Source organism: Protopterus annectens, chromosome 4.part1 (assembly GCF_019279795.1).
Source record: "Protopterus annectens isolate FY-2018-M chromosome 4.part1, PAN1.0, whole genome shotgun sequence".
Taxonomy (NCBI): domain Eukaryota; kingdom Metazoa; phylum Chordata; order Ceratodontiformes; family Protopteridae; genus Protopterus; species Protopterus annectens.
The window spans coordinates 816,744,413-816,760,104 of NC_056734.1; the positions used below are offsets into that span (position 1 = coordinate 816,744,413).

Below are 15,692 nucleotides of genomic sequence, written 5' to 3' on the forward strand. Positions count from 1 at the left end.
ATTCACCCCAAGCAGTGTTTTCTCGTCTCCTTTTACAGTTGATTTTCTTTCAGGCTCTCTAAGTTTCTTCTTTGATGAATCCAGGCAGTGTACTTTCAAACTAGTAATTGAGTTTTATGAAAACGGTTAGAATTACTGTCCCTTATCTCTCAGTTTCTTTTTTCACACTGTGAGAGATAAAATCAAGCTGTTGATCAGTATGCAGCCATCTTTGAAAGTCACACTTTTATTCTGTGTTTTTTGGTCAGTTTTCAGTCTTATTGCACTCAGCAATGCGAGTCTCCAGTTTTCAATAGGCAACCAAAAGGTTCCATCTGTTAGGCTTTTCACATCAGTGTTCCTGTACATGTAAATAGCAGATTTGCGCACTTTTCTTATATTGCTTTTTAACTATCCATCTGACCATGCTTATATTTTAGTATAAGAGATTTAGAAGTAGGGAGAGAGGTTAGCATGGGAAATTTAATGAAGAATTTTAGACTGTTATTCCACAAACATCATTTTACTACCGTGTGCTCTTCACATTTGCCTATATTTTCTAAAACCCTTCATCTTTCATTTTAAACCTTTGCTGTTCTTGGGTCTAAACTGCTTAACCCAACTATTTTACCTCTCCTCTTTATTTCTTTCATTTTAATGACCTACTCATATCCTATCTGTACTGATAGCATGGCTGAGCAGAGTCCATAGAGAGCAGTCATCTAAGCAACTAACAAAAACAAATACAAACAGTAAATAAATACTGTTCCTTTGATTTCGCCTGTAAATTCTTTTCCACTTAAATTTAATTACTTTATTAGTTACTTCTCCATTTGAGACAGAAGATCATATCTCACTATAGTTATACAATAATCTAGTGATATACAATATAAGAAATTATACAATGACTGGCCATTAGTATCCAAAAACATGCACGCCGATTGGCCAGCCCAACCAGCATGGCCGTTGTAAATCCCAGAATATACCAACGGAAAAAGGTCCAGTCACCCAGACTTCTTTATGTTTGTATAATCCAAAACTTTTATTTTTTCAACAAAAATTAAAAAAAAAAAACTAGAGTCTGTACTCCAGACATACCCGAGAGGCAGTATGGTGGAAAAACAAGGAAAATCAGGTATGTTATTTAAAACTAAAGACACGCACCTGATTTTCTTCGCATTTCCTCCATTCTGTCTCTCTCCCCTACCCCTAAAGTTGGCCAAACTTATTTTTAATAATAAAAAAAGAAAACAAAAACGGAGCAATGGAGACTTTTTCTTTTCTCCGTTGCTTCCTTTTCAAAGCATTGATGTACTGGGTATGCATGGGAACACAAGTCCCATACACATGCATAGTACATCAAAACAAGGCAGCAGTATACCACCAGCTGCGGAAGAACAGTAATGCCCAATTATACAAAGAGATTATTTTTTTCTTAAATAATGTTATTTTATAATAGCAATAACCAACTCTGTGGTTGTGGTATATTGACATTTACCCACGTTTGGCTTTGTTTAATCACTTGGGCTTCGACCTCATGATTAAACCATATCAGCCATGGGTAAATCTTCAATATACCACACCACGTCGTCAGTTATTGCTTAAGTAATGCATACCTGACTTCACTTAAATATGCTCATGTTTTTTCTTGATTTAGCAAATAATGTAATTTTTATTTTCTAACGTTAACTGTGATTTTTTTGTATCTATGTAATTGTTTCTTGGTCATGATAGAGAATTATTGTATCAGCCCTCTTACCTGTTAATACATGAATGAGTAAAGAAAGATTGTTTCCTTGTGTGCGTGTGTGTGCACGTGTGTGCATGTGTGCATGTGTGCGTGTGCGCGCGTGTGTGTGTGTGTGTGTGTGTGTGTGTGTGTGTGTGTGTGTGTGTGTGTGTGTGTGTGTGTGTGTGTGTGTGTGTGTGTGTGTGCATGTACCATCTCATCAGTCTCTGGTTTTGCAAAATGTCCTTGGTTTTGACTCATATCATTTTACTTATATCCTTATAAAGCATTTTATTTCTTGGGCACACACATGCAGTTAACCTGTGTTCCATCTAGCATTAGTTCTGTAACATGCCACCAGGATGCTAGGGTAGGTTTTTGCTACTCTGTGACCCTAAACCAGATAAAATGGGTTTCAGAGAATGAATGAATGAATGAATGAATGAATGAATGAATGAATGAGTTATATTCAGCAGTAACTTAAAATGCAGGAAGAAAAAAACAAAAAAAAACATTTTATTATTTGACCTAATGTAACACCTTCTTTCAGAGATAGTCTATTAAGGCTTTAACAAATAATGAAGAAACAAGAACAAGTGCTGCTGCTCGTTCATATATCTCCACTTAACTTGCATTACTTTCAAAAGTAAAATTAAGCAGAAAAGTAATGATACCTCCAGGTTTGAATAGCTGAAGTGAAATTAATTAAACAACTAAAGAATTTCAGTCACTGTACTCAGAAACTGCAGCAACATTGCTTTCATAGAAAGCAACATTTTTTTCTAGTAACAAATTGCTAAGAATAAAACATCAGTGTTTCCTCCTGGAATTCAATACACAGTATATATATATATATATATATATATATATGTAATACCATACAAAATAATGAACAACTGGAGCAAAAGAGATCAATATAGAAAGATGGACTGACATCTGCCCACAGTCTCTTGCAAAACAAGGCATTTAAAATGCGCTTGAGAATTAGCACCCTTTATTTTAATCACTCACTGTTCACACGTCTTTATCTTGCTGACCATACATCTTTGACCACAACTGTAATGGTCCACTTTCAACGGAAGTCAACATTTTGCAAAGAAAAACATTTTTCTTTTCTTTTTTTTTTTGCCATTGCTAAAAATGAAACTGATGGCAGTTTCCCTGTCTGTGTAAACTAAACACTTTAATTCAACACTTTGGTTCTGTTCAAAGTGATCATCAAATTCCACATGCTACACTGATATAAAATCTGATACCCTTCCTCTGTAGCTAACTGGAAAAAGTCTGAGCCCTCCCTTACCGATCCCTGTAAGGTATAGCTATAATTCTGCTAGTACTTCTTTTCTCAGTGTAACACAGTATGTATGTTCTCAAGGTGCCATCTGTGTATGGCAGTGAAATTTAGGTACTTCAGCGCATCTTTCTTAAAGTTGTAGAAGTTCAGACTGCAGCTTACCTGAAAGCCTTCAATTTGTACACTTATAATGTTCAGTAATGTATGCAGACTGTCTACAGCAAGCTGCTGGTTGCTATTTATATAAATTGATAACAGTGTGGGGGGAGGGGTAGTTATCCTTCTATCCACTCCTTTGCAGTAAGCAGTTGGAACCATACTTCTCAGCTGTCCCTGATGTTGCATAATGCCCCAGATTTTGAATCATATTTTTGTACCGTCCTTTGAAAATTTTTGATTTTGTGATGAATCACTGAAGAGTTCAGTGGGTCAGTAATGTTAAACATTAGACTTTCATATTGCTTATTTTTCAGAAAATGTATAGAGATGCAAAACCTGTTGCTGTACTCATTTTTAAGGGAATTATAGTAATATTTAAAAAACTGTTCCTGATTTTGGATCTGTTTCTAGCATTGTGAGTAAAGACATTGATAGGTGTTGGTTGGGCTGTTCATGTGCTGTATATACTGTCTTCAGGTGTGGCTGGGCTTTCAATGTTTATACACTGCTAACAGTAGATGACTGAAGCTCCTATATTAAATACATTGCTATCAATAGGAGGTTGAGGCCTTTATGTCGAATACATTGTTAGCATGTGGCTCGGCTGCCCGTGTTATATAGTCTGCTAACAGTAGGAGGCTGAGGCCCATATGTTATATACATTGTTAACGGAAGGTGCCTGGGTTGACTACATTATATACACTGCTAAAATTAGGTGACTGAGGCTCCCATGTTATATACATTGCTAACAACAGGTGGCTGGGCTGCCCATGTTAAACACATTACTGACAGCAGGGAGCTGTCTGTGCAGCATACACCACTAACAGAAGGTACCTATGCTGATTATGTATATAAACTGGTCATACTAGGTGTAGTGCATTACTAACTTTAGTGAGCTTGGACTACCCATATCATATACACACCTAACAGTACATAACTGAGCTGCCTATGTCATATGTACTGCCTAAAGTAGGTAGCCACGCTGCCCAAATAGTATTTATCGCGTAAAATAAATAGCTGAATTATTCATGGGATTTATCTACTAATAGTTGGTGGTGGGGCTGCCCAAATTATATTTACTGCCCACAGTAAGCACGTGGGCTTTTCATGTGATACAGTGGATATAAAAAGTGTGTACACCACTGTTAAAATGCCAGATTTTTGTGATATAAAAAAATGTGACCACAATAAATAATTTCAAAACTTTTCCCACCTTTAATGTGACCTATAACCTGTACAAGTCAATTGAAAAACCAACAAATCTGTTAGGGGAAAAAATACACAAAATAAAAAATGTACAATATGCTGATTGCATAAGTGTGCACACCCTTAAACTAATACTTTGTTGAAGCACTTTTGATTTAATTACAACATTCAGTCTTCTTGGGCAGGAGTCTTTCAGCGTGGCACATCTTGACTTGGCAATATTTACTCACTCTTCCTTGTAAAAGCACTCCAAATCTGTCAGATTGCAAGAGCATCTCTTGTGCACAGTCCTCTTCAAGTCACCCCACAGATTTTCTATTTAATTTAGGTCTGGGCTGTGACTGGGCCATTACAAAACTTTAATTTTCTTTTGGTGAAGTCAGTCTTTTGTTGATTTGGATGTATGCTTGGGGTCATTGTCGTGTTGAAAGATGAAATACCTCTTCATCTTCAGCTTTCTAGCAGACACTTGAAGGTTTCGGGCCAAAAGTGACTGGTATTTGGAACTGTTCATAATTCCCTCCACCTTGACTAAAGCCCCAGTTCCAGCTGAAGAAAAGCAACCCCAAAGCATAATACTGCCACCACATGCTTCACCGTGGGGATGGTGTTCTTTTGGTGATGCGTACCTTTTGGAATTGTGGCCAATAAGTTCAACTTTGGTCTCATCAGACCATAGCACATTTTCCCACATGCTTTTCAGAGACCTGATGTATTGTTCTGCAAATTTTAGCTGGGCATGGATGTTTTTCTGTTTAAGAAAAGGCTTCAGTCTTGCAACCCTACCCCATAGTCCAGACATATGGAGAATACGGGAGATTGTTGTCACATGTAGTACACAACCAGTACTTGCCAGAAATTCCTGCAGCTCCTTCAGTGTTGCTGTAGGTCTCTTGGCAGTCTCCCTGACCAGTTTTCATCTTGTCCTTTCATCAATTTTGGAGGGATGTCCAGTTCTTTGCAACGTCACTGTTGTCCCATATTTTCTCCACTTTTTGATGACTGTCTTCACTGTGTTCCATGGAATATCCAATGCTGTGGAAATTTTTTTGTCCCCTTCTCTTAACTAATACTTTTCAACAATGAGATCCCTTTGATGCTTTGTAAGATCTCTGCAAACCATAGCTTTTGCTGTAGCAGGCAACTGAGTAAATGTCAAGAAAATCCTACTAGGACAGCTGAACTTTATTTGTGGTTAATCAGAGTCTCTTTAATGGATGACAGGTGTGTATCCAAGAAGACTGAATGCTGTAATTAAATCAAAAGGTGCTTCAACAAAGTATTAGTTTAAGGGTGTGCATACTTATGCAACCAGCATATTGTGTGTTTTTTATGTTTTATATTTTTCCCTAACAGATTTGTTTGTTTTTCAATTGAATTGTACAGGTTATAGGTCACATTAAAGGTGGTAAAAGTTATGTAATTATTTATTGTGGTCTCATTATTTTATATCACAAAAAACTGGCATTTTAACAAGGATGTGTACACTTTTTATATCCATTGTATGTACTGCCAACAGTGAAACATGTGGTTTCCCATGGTTTCAACACTGCTAACAGTCAATAGCTGATCTGCCTATATTATGTACAGTGGTAACAGTCATGGATGAATTGCAACATTATGTACATTACTAACTGTAGGTGATTGGGATGTCTGTGCTATTTATAATGATAACAGTAAGTTGCTGGGATGTCTAGTGCTTATTTAGTGCTAACAGTATGTAGCTGAGATGTCATGTTATATACACTGTTGACAGTAGGTATCTGGGCTGCCAAAGTTATATACATTTCTTATACTAGGTGGCCGAATACATATGTTATGTACTCTAGCAACAGTAAGTAGTTGTGATAAGTACATTATATACACTGCCAACAGTAGACGGATGGGATCCCTATGCTATGCACAATAGTAACAATAGGTAGCTGGGATGCCTATGTGATATATATTGCAAACAAGTCAGAGTACTGCGCTGTGCATGCTATATACATTAGTAACGCTAAGTACCTGGTATGTCTATGTTACATACATTGGCAGTGGTAGGTGGCTGGGATACCTATGTAATATCAACTTCTAAAAGTGCATGACTTAGCTGCCCATGTTATTTCTACTACCAGAGTTGAAGATGTAACAGCCCAGATTATATGCATTCCCTAGAATTCTTTCAACAAAAATAGCACTTCACAAAAATTTCACATTTAACCAAGAACTTACTTTGGTGTGTGTGTGTGTGTGTGTGTGTGTGTGTGTGTGTGTGTGTGTGTGTGTGTGTGTGTGTGTGTGTGTGTGTGTGTGTGTGTGTGTAAGAGCATACCTTCATGTAAGGGAGAACTACCTACATTTTCCAGTTACAGATAATGAAGTCTTAGGTTATACTATCTCAGGGAAAAAGGAAGTTGTGAACTGTTATAAAACAATGCTGATCTTGATGAATTGTACAACTCCCTTGCCCATGTTTTATGTACTGCCCATAGTAAACGACTGAGGTTCCTACGTGCTGCTTACCAGCATAGTTGACCAGCTGACTTGGCCACCCATGTTATGTGTAGGGTGAATGGGATGCCAAAGTTATATGCACTGTCCGTATTCTCCCTTCTTCAAGGTACTGTGACTTTGATTTTGCTATATATATATATATATATATATATATATATATATATATATATATATATATATAGGTTTATCATCAAATAGTTGAAGTGCAGTTGTGCGAATGACATTCTTCGAAAGGATATTTTCAAGATTTTGTAATGTCGAATACAACTTTAGTGAATCTACAATGCTGAAACCCTATTCCTGTTTTTCGACCCAGATGGCAGATGGGTTTTCACACACAACTCCCAGACATAGCGAATGTCAAACTGCAATTTTACCATTTTACCATGTTCGACATTAGGGAGGAAAATTATTTCAGCTTTCGATATTTCAGTTCAGTATTCTGGACAGTCACGCAACTGCACTTCAACTATTTGATGGTAAATTTTATATATATATATATATATATATATATATACATATATATATATATATATATATATATATATATATATATATATATATATATATATATATATATATATATATATATATATATGTACTGTAAAAATGAAAACTCTAACAGACTGCTTTTTAGCTTCTTTCAGCAAAGTCTTATGATATTTGTGCAAGGCCATGCTTACCGGCTTACTGTGCAAATTTACAAAATTGTATCAGATGTTTACATGAGGCAGCTGTTATGTATCTGTGCAGCACTTCTGTTGCACACTTAACTTGGACTTGCACACTTACAACTCAGCACAGTTTGTGTGAGTAGTTCTTGGGCTGCAGACATCTGCTTGAACATTCCACATTTGCATTCCATGTCAGTGCTGCTGTCCTTTGATTCCACTTACACTCTTTTGCAGTATATGACTAAGAACACCATCCTACAATTCAGGAACTGCTGGTGAATTTAATAATACAAATAAACCACAAAGAGTGGTCATTAGACTCTATTTAGAATGCAAATGCATTATGATGCGTCCAATTTTGTAAAAATGGAAGCCAAAAATTATTAAATCTAGATGTGCACCAGAAAATCTAAGTATGAATTAAAACTGCAGACTATCCTACCAGTAGGATAACAAATTTATGCATAAACCATATTAGGCTAATCTAGAAAAAAGATTATGTTCAAAAATGTATAAATAATGCTAAGACTTTTCTCCTGATACTGTTACTCCCTCTTTCTTCCAACTAAATTTTAAAATGTACTGGGCAAATTATGTATAGATTTGTTGTTTGTTATGTGCCAAATCGTCTTTTTCTGTAAATGATTCACATATTAGATCACACTGTAACTGTGAATTATGTGAGGGGATATTCATACTGTGTTTTCAGAGATAGGTATACTTAAGACTCCTTAGTTTCTGCTATGCCTGTGTAGACAAGAAAATGATATATATAATAAGTCTGCATAATGTTATATATTACATGCTGTTGCTTGACACATGATTGTTCATATAACAGTAGACTGTGTTTTACAACTTGATAGAGTAGATGCTCATGTGTTACCACTCTCTCAATGCAGAATCAAAGTATAGGTGCTTAAGTACTATTTTTTTTTCATTCTCTGAAATTGCAGCACCTTGGAAAAAGAATGAAGCAGCTTTTTTCTCTCTTTGTTGTTGATTGTTCTTCCTCTAAGGTGTAGCAACCTTAAAGTGAGAAAAGTAAAGGGGGCTCTAGGAACAGTGCAGTGGAGTTTGACCCCCCCAAAAATAGTTTTGATCATTTTTCTTTGTTTTTTTTTTCTTATTTCTGGGAAATTTGCTCATGAATTGCACAGGCTCAAGTACATGTGCTATGGACATATGTGCACTCAAACTACTAGTTAGAAATTATTTGCCAGAGAATTCAAACGTAGTGTGCATAGGACATGAATACCATTGGGGTGATGTGACTAAACTTCCTTTTGGTGTTCCAGCCATAAGATTATTGCAAACCTATGAACATATGCACTTATGAGATTGTAGCTGGTCATCACAGCCATTTTTTTCACTTTTATTATTTTGGAAGTATATTTTAAACCTTTTCTAGATGGATAAGGAATTTAGATAAATAAGAACAGAAACCTGCATTATATTGTATGTCTGGTATTATGAGAGTTATAACGTAGGTATTACTGTTTTTTACAAGTGGTTTTGAGATACCTTGATAGATTAAATGCATTATTCCAAATAATGCCCTTACTACATTAGAAATACTAAAGTTAAAGTCTAGTTCTTTGACCATGAAAGTACCCAAATTATTTATCTTAGATGATTTTTTATGGTGTAACTAGTGATTGTGCATACAGTAATAGTTTTTTAGAGGTGATAAAAAAAGAAATGGGTTGGCATAATTGTTCAGGTGTTTACATCACAAAGAAGAATCCCAGGTTTGATTCTCACTAAAGGAAATTGGCTAGACTTAAAATGGTCTGCAAGGGAAGTTAGTCTAGTACTTACCTATTAAAAGAAAACAACAGTGCTAGTGAACCACATAAAAAGCATACAAACAAAGGAGTCAGTACAAAGGTTTATTAAGCATACAACTACTACAACTGACAATGTAACTACTGCCTTCCAAGGGGCTCCAGAGGTCAAAATTACACAGTTGTGTAGTAGTTTAATTTTGAACTATCCAAAAGTACTGAATCTGTTAAAAAGAAATTCTCACCTTTAAAAGTCATCTGACCAGTATATCACATATATTGTAGCAAAAAGCCCCATTCTGTTTTGTGATTTAAAACTATGGGACTCAAAATCCCATATCTAAGAATAAAAAATGTTTCTTATTTAAGAAGGCAAGAGTCAACATCTCCCCCTAGTTGGGGGGGGGGGGCTATGTAAATCACAATAACTTTAAATTATCAGTTTTCATCCTTCCTCAAAGAGTGTTCGTTTTCATACTCTGCATGCTTATTCATCTTTTCCAGAACCTTCTTCATCGTCACCCTCACCAAGTAATCCTCTGAGGCACTGCCGATTAAACTCTTCAAATATCAGCTCCTCATTCTGTTCACTAAATAGAAACAAAAAGAGACAAAACAATTATTGTTCTTTCAAACAAGACTTTTCACCATATATTTTAACCCATCCACCTAATGTAAAATTAATAAGCCTGAGTAAATATGCTTAATGAAAGATTGTCAACTGAAAAATTATAAACATTTCTTCTGCTATTCCATATTTTCAAAATGAACTAAAAAATGAGTAAAAAGGTCGCACAGAAAAAACAATCAGTAAAAACCAAAAGAAAACTCAAGCAAGGCTAGACTTTCCACTATGTGAGTCCTTAAACCTCTTGTATTAGAGTCAGCATAGGATATATGCAAATGACCCTTAAAGGACATCAGGTGTTTCAGCTAAATGGCACGTCTGAATGTCCATAACTTTTTTCTTTTTAAGTCTGTTTATGGACAGATTCAGGCCAATAAAGCCAAACCCCACTAGCTGTGGACATGCATGTTTCGGCCTTCTTATGGCATCATCAGCACAGCATAAGTGGAATGTTTGGCATGAGTCAGTGAGTGTGCATGGCTGATAATAGGACCCTAGACTCTACTGCAGAGAGTGGTTTCGGGATGGGGCTAAGACTGCTTTAATGCTAAACATTACAGCCTGATCTGATATTGAACTACTGGGAATGGGACAGTGTTTAAAACTGTTCTGACTAAACTAAATGGTATTAATTGCAATTCATGCAAAATGATGAAAGGTCTGTTTCCACAAAACAGACTCTAAAATGTCTGTAAAAAAAGATACTATTTTCGTGAGATGCAGCAGTTTCAGTGCAGGTTGTCATAAGTAGTGGGAGTGGGGATGCCAACCCTTCTCCAGATGGCAGAGCCTCTGCTACTTGCAGATAAAATGCTTTTGGTGTTTCAGATCAACATAATTGTTTTACTTTGGAGAACAATATTTTTCATGAGCTGTAACTGCGTTCTGGGAGTTTGACTGGTTGTCATTCTAGAAGCTGTTTTATTGCGAAACTACAAAGGTACATTTACTGATGTAGAAAAAGCATGGATATACACTCTCAAATAACAGGTACATGGATAATACACAGCAAATGGATATATTTATTTATTTTACATTTGTTTACCAGGAAAGTCCAACTGGACACAGGTCCTTTTTCACCAGAGGCCCAGGGAGAAAAGCTCCAAGAATAACAGATACATAGAATAGAGAAATAGATACAGCCAAGTGAGAAGCAAATGCATACAAGATCGTAGTTTCAGACCAATAAGTAGAACAACAGTAATTTACATAAAAAATGGTTTACATTTAGTGACTATATCCAAATGATTATGTACAGTTAAAGTGAAACTACCATCAGTGGTAGATCATGCTAGTAGAGTAAGAGTATTTGTAACAGAGTAAAAAGGAAGAATAGGTGGGTTATCCAGGGGAGTTGCAGGTGCACAACCAGGTGTTAGTAAGATGTGTTTTTAGAAGTTTTTTAAATTGAAGTGTTGAAGGGTTAGTTACTAGTGAGTTAGGTAGATTATGCCAGTGTTTGGAGATGTAGTTGGAAAAATGTGATTCACCTGCTGAATTGTTAGCTTTGGTGGTGTGCAGAAGTAGTTTGTTGCTGGAGTGAAGGAATCTTGAGGAGGAATATGGCGGAATGATATCTTTGAGCGCAGGGTTTTTTTCTGATTGCTAGAGTATTTTGTGGGCGAAGGTAAGTTAATTAAAGAGAAGAAGTTGAGGGAGTTCAAGCCACTTGCGCTGCTTAAGTGATGAGCAGTGATGGGACTTGCATGAGGCATTAGTGGCAAACTTGGAGATTTTATTGTAACAGGCTTCGAGTTTGCCTGGCTATGTCTTGCGGATGTTGGTTAAGATTGAAGAGGCATACAGGAGAGTTGAGAGTAGGTGGATTCTAGCAATAGTGGCTTTTGTGTTATCTGTCAGAAATCTGTTGCTTCTATACAGGAGACCTTTTTTGTAAACTTTTTTAATGTCTTGGGTAATGTGAATATCAAATTTCAGGTTATTGTCAATTTCCCCTCCTAGTAATTTGGTATGGTTTGTTGGGGTAATAGTTTTATTTTTAAAGAGGATACTGAAGATTGTGGATGGGGAGGTATATCTGGTTGGGTAGAAGAGAAGAAGTTTTATTTTGTTGGGATTAAGGATAAGTTGGGAGCTAGTGAACCAGGATTCAGCAGATAAGAAGGAATCTTGATTAATTGTATGGAGGTCTTTGAGGGAGGAAGCTGAGCAAATCAGGGTAGGGTCATCTGCATACCAAACCACTGAGGCCTGAGGTGTAGCCGAGTGGAGTTGGTTGGTAAAAAGAGAAAAAAGAAGAGGACCAAGTATGGAGCCTTCGAGAACCCCTAAGGTGATGGGGAGAAGGGGTAAAAGATCTTGTTGCCAGCAGACAGCTTATTGACATTCTACTAGGTAACTTTGGAACCAGGTGATAGTGGGGTGAATAAGGCTAAGGGAGGAGAGGACATAGATGAGTTTGGAGTGGTTGACCATGTCAAAGGTCTTGGACAGGTCCAGGAATATGGCTGATACACATTGAACCTTGTTTCTATGCTGGTTAACTGTGTTAGTAAAGGACAGTAGGGCTGTGGTGGTGCTGTGGGAGGGGCAAAAACCATGTTGGGTATTAAATAGGAACTTGTGTGTAAGGAGATAGTTCATAAGTTGGGTGTGTATGACCCTTTGCAGAATTTTTGAGAGAGGGAACAGAATTGCAATTGGGCAATAGTTTGTTAGTTTGGTGGAGTTACCTCCTTTGTGTAAGAGTAAGATGTGGGAGATTTTCCAGATGGCGGGGGCAAACGCTTCAGATAATGGCCTGTTTATAATGGTCATAATGGATGAGGTAAAAATTGCAAGAACAAGATTAACAGCAACAGTAGCATTATGAGTAGTAGCTGCTTGACACAGTAACTGTAGGAGTATAGGTAATAGCTGGCTGATACAGAAATTATAGGAGCACAGTTGGTACCTGAGTCACATAGAAAGCATAGAAGTATGTTTTTTAACTGGCTGACATGTTAAGTGTAGGAGAGTAGCTAGTAGCTGTCTGATAGAAATACAGTTAGTAACTGGCTAACATGAGAAGTATAGGAGTACAGTTAATAATTGGTTGACATGGGAACTATAGGAATAAAGTTAATAGCTGGCTGGTATGGAAACTGTAGAAGTATAGCTAGTAGGTGGCTGATAAGTTGACTGTTGGAGTACTGTTAGCAAATGGCTGATATGAAAAATGTAGGAGTATAGTTAGCTGACAGATATAGAAGTACATCTAACTTGGTGATATGGGAATTGCAAGAGTATATTTAGCAGCTGGCTGAGACAACAGATATACGGGTACAGTTAGTAGCTCTCTGAGTTAACAGATGTAGGGGTGAAGTTAGTAGCTCTTTAATATAATAAACGTAGGGTAAAGTTAGTAGGTCTTTGAGATAATACTGTAGATGTAGGGGTACAATTAGTAATCTAGCTTAGATGCATACTGCAACAGTAGAATTTGTACCTGGATGACATAACAGATGCAAGGTATATTTTGTAGCTGATTGTGATAGGACCTTTATTTATTTATTTGTACACATGTAAGTATATATGTATGCATGTAAGAAAGTATGTATGTATATAGGTGTGTTTGTTTGTTTGCTGACCAGGTTAGTGGACTGATCTATTGTAGACACATTTCAACCACAGCCTAGGAGTTAAAATAAAATAGTTACATAGCAAAGAAATGGGAATACAAAGAACTTTTCAATTGACTAGTGAGTGAATGAATGATATATATATAAATTAGTAAAGCATCTGCTGTAGCAAAATTTGAATACTGATCAGTTACTTGGTTGTTGAATACACAACAGAGAAATAGTGGGTTATAGCATGACAGAAATACTGAGGGGGGGGGGGTAAGGGTTAGGTAGTTTTAGAAGAAGATGGAAGCTAAGGAGAAACAGGTAGTAGGATATAGTTAGCAGTAAGTATGTTAACTGAGTTAATGTTATTGGTAGATGGTTGACCTACTAGAGACTATTAAATACCTAGCTGAGACACGGCTTGTGAGGCCATACTCTGTAAATAACTGAGATACAATCCAACTGTTCAAGCTGTAAGACATGTAATGTATTATTCATTTATTATATTCTGGCATCTGGGTTTCCCCACCAAAGCAGAAGCAGAGTTATAAAATAGACATGGGGAGAAACTCCCACAATAGAGCCTAGTGTGACTTGCATTTAATTATTAGACTAGCTAATCGTGCAAACAGCATAACTCTGGAATGTATAGGAAAGTCATAGTGCTCAAAGAAAATCTACGTGGGCACATGGAGAACATGTAAACTCCATGCAGACATCATCCAGAAGTCAGAAATTAAACCCCAGCTATGATGCTCATCTATACAGTTTATACTTATTTAGCACATATGCTGCAAGACAGAAAAACAGTACAGTCAAACTATTACCTCCAGCTTTTAGAAAAAAAGACAGCTACTGCTAATTTGAGAAGGCAGTTTTAAAAGCATACATACCTTTCTTTTCCTGTCAATGTCAACATTAAGCAAAAGGATAGGATGGGAAGAGAAGGTGTTAAAGAAAACAGAGAGAGGGAGGGAGAAGAGAAAGCAAAGACAGATTAGAATCACATACCACTTCTGTATTTTAGGTAAACTTACACAAGCTCTACATTTATCAGAACAGCAAAAGTGTAAGCAAAGCAAATGAGTCCTCAGGAAAGTAGCCAGCAAAATATTGAGAGAATGCACAAGTCAGTAATTTTCTTGGAATCATGCACAATGTTTTAAACAACAGCTTCACCCGTATCTCAATTGTTTCCTACAACAAACTGCTTTTAATTCCCTTCAATCCATCCCAACACTGCCACATATAAAAAAAATCATGATATAAGCATTGTTCCGACTCTTTTTAGAGAACCTGTCTCTGCAGTTTCTCTGAACAATGTTTTAGCTGTTTGTGAAAGCTTAGCCATTTATGTCTGGAACTTTTCATATTATCTGTTACATCATGTACAGTAGGCAGTTTTTGGCTGAGACAGTAATCAGTCTTTACATGTGTGTTATCAGTCTCAGATGAATAGCTTCATACCCCAGCTACAAAGGTTGGCCTGGAGCTAAAGTTAATATATGTTTCAATGATTCAAGTTTAACATCAGAATACAGCTGAAAAAGCTTTTGAGGATATAAATACAAACAGAACTGAAAAAAATCAGTGTAACAGAACAAATGACACACTAGGTGGATACAGTAAAAAACAGTAGAAAACCACAGTATTCCAACTCTAAGAAAATGGAACAACAAACCACAAACATACACACAGACACACAGACACACACACACACACACACACACACACACACACACACACACACACAGACACACACACAGACACACACAGACACACACACACACACACACACACACACACAACTGTGACTCTAATGTAATCTTTTCAGGGCACAAACTAAAGAAAAAATATCAGCATGGCATCCTCCGAGTCATAAATAAAAATGATTCAGAGAGATATAAGTGCACCAATACTGCAGAGAAAAACAATCATGCTTTTTTTATTTTGGGGGTGAAGAGTGAAGTTTATGATGTGTCAGACACTCATCTAAGTACATCTTTAGTGTGCCACTGGATTTGTAATAAGACGACTGCCACAACTGATAAAAAAAGAACATCAGTTTAATATTTGACATGTAGGAGGACCTTTTAGCTGTGAACTTCCATTCCTTCTCACTACAAGTTAAGCCTTCTGTTCACAGACCAGCATTAAACAGAGTAGTCTTTCCATCA

General features: G+C 36.7%; 1 protein-coding gene across 1 annotated transcript in view; it reads right to left on the reverse strand.

Annotated features, from left to right (window-relative positions):
* Positions 1-9,410: 9,410 nt before the first annotated feature.
* The window catches only part of SAG (S-antigen visual arrestin), a 156,992-nt gene continuing 150,710 nt past the window's right edge, over positions 9,411-15,692 (reverse strand). Inside the window, exons 12-13 of the mRNA XM_044070934.1 lie at positions 14,409-14,418; positions 9,411-9,908 (exon numbers count right to left, since the gene is read on the reverse strand). Coding sequence (XP_043926869.1) covers positions 9,806-9,908; positions 14,409-14,418 — 113 coding nt within the window. The 3' untranslated portion in view covers positions 9,411-9,805. The remainder of the gene's footprint in view (positions 9,909-14,408; positions 14,419-15,692) is intronic.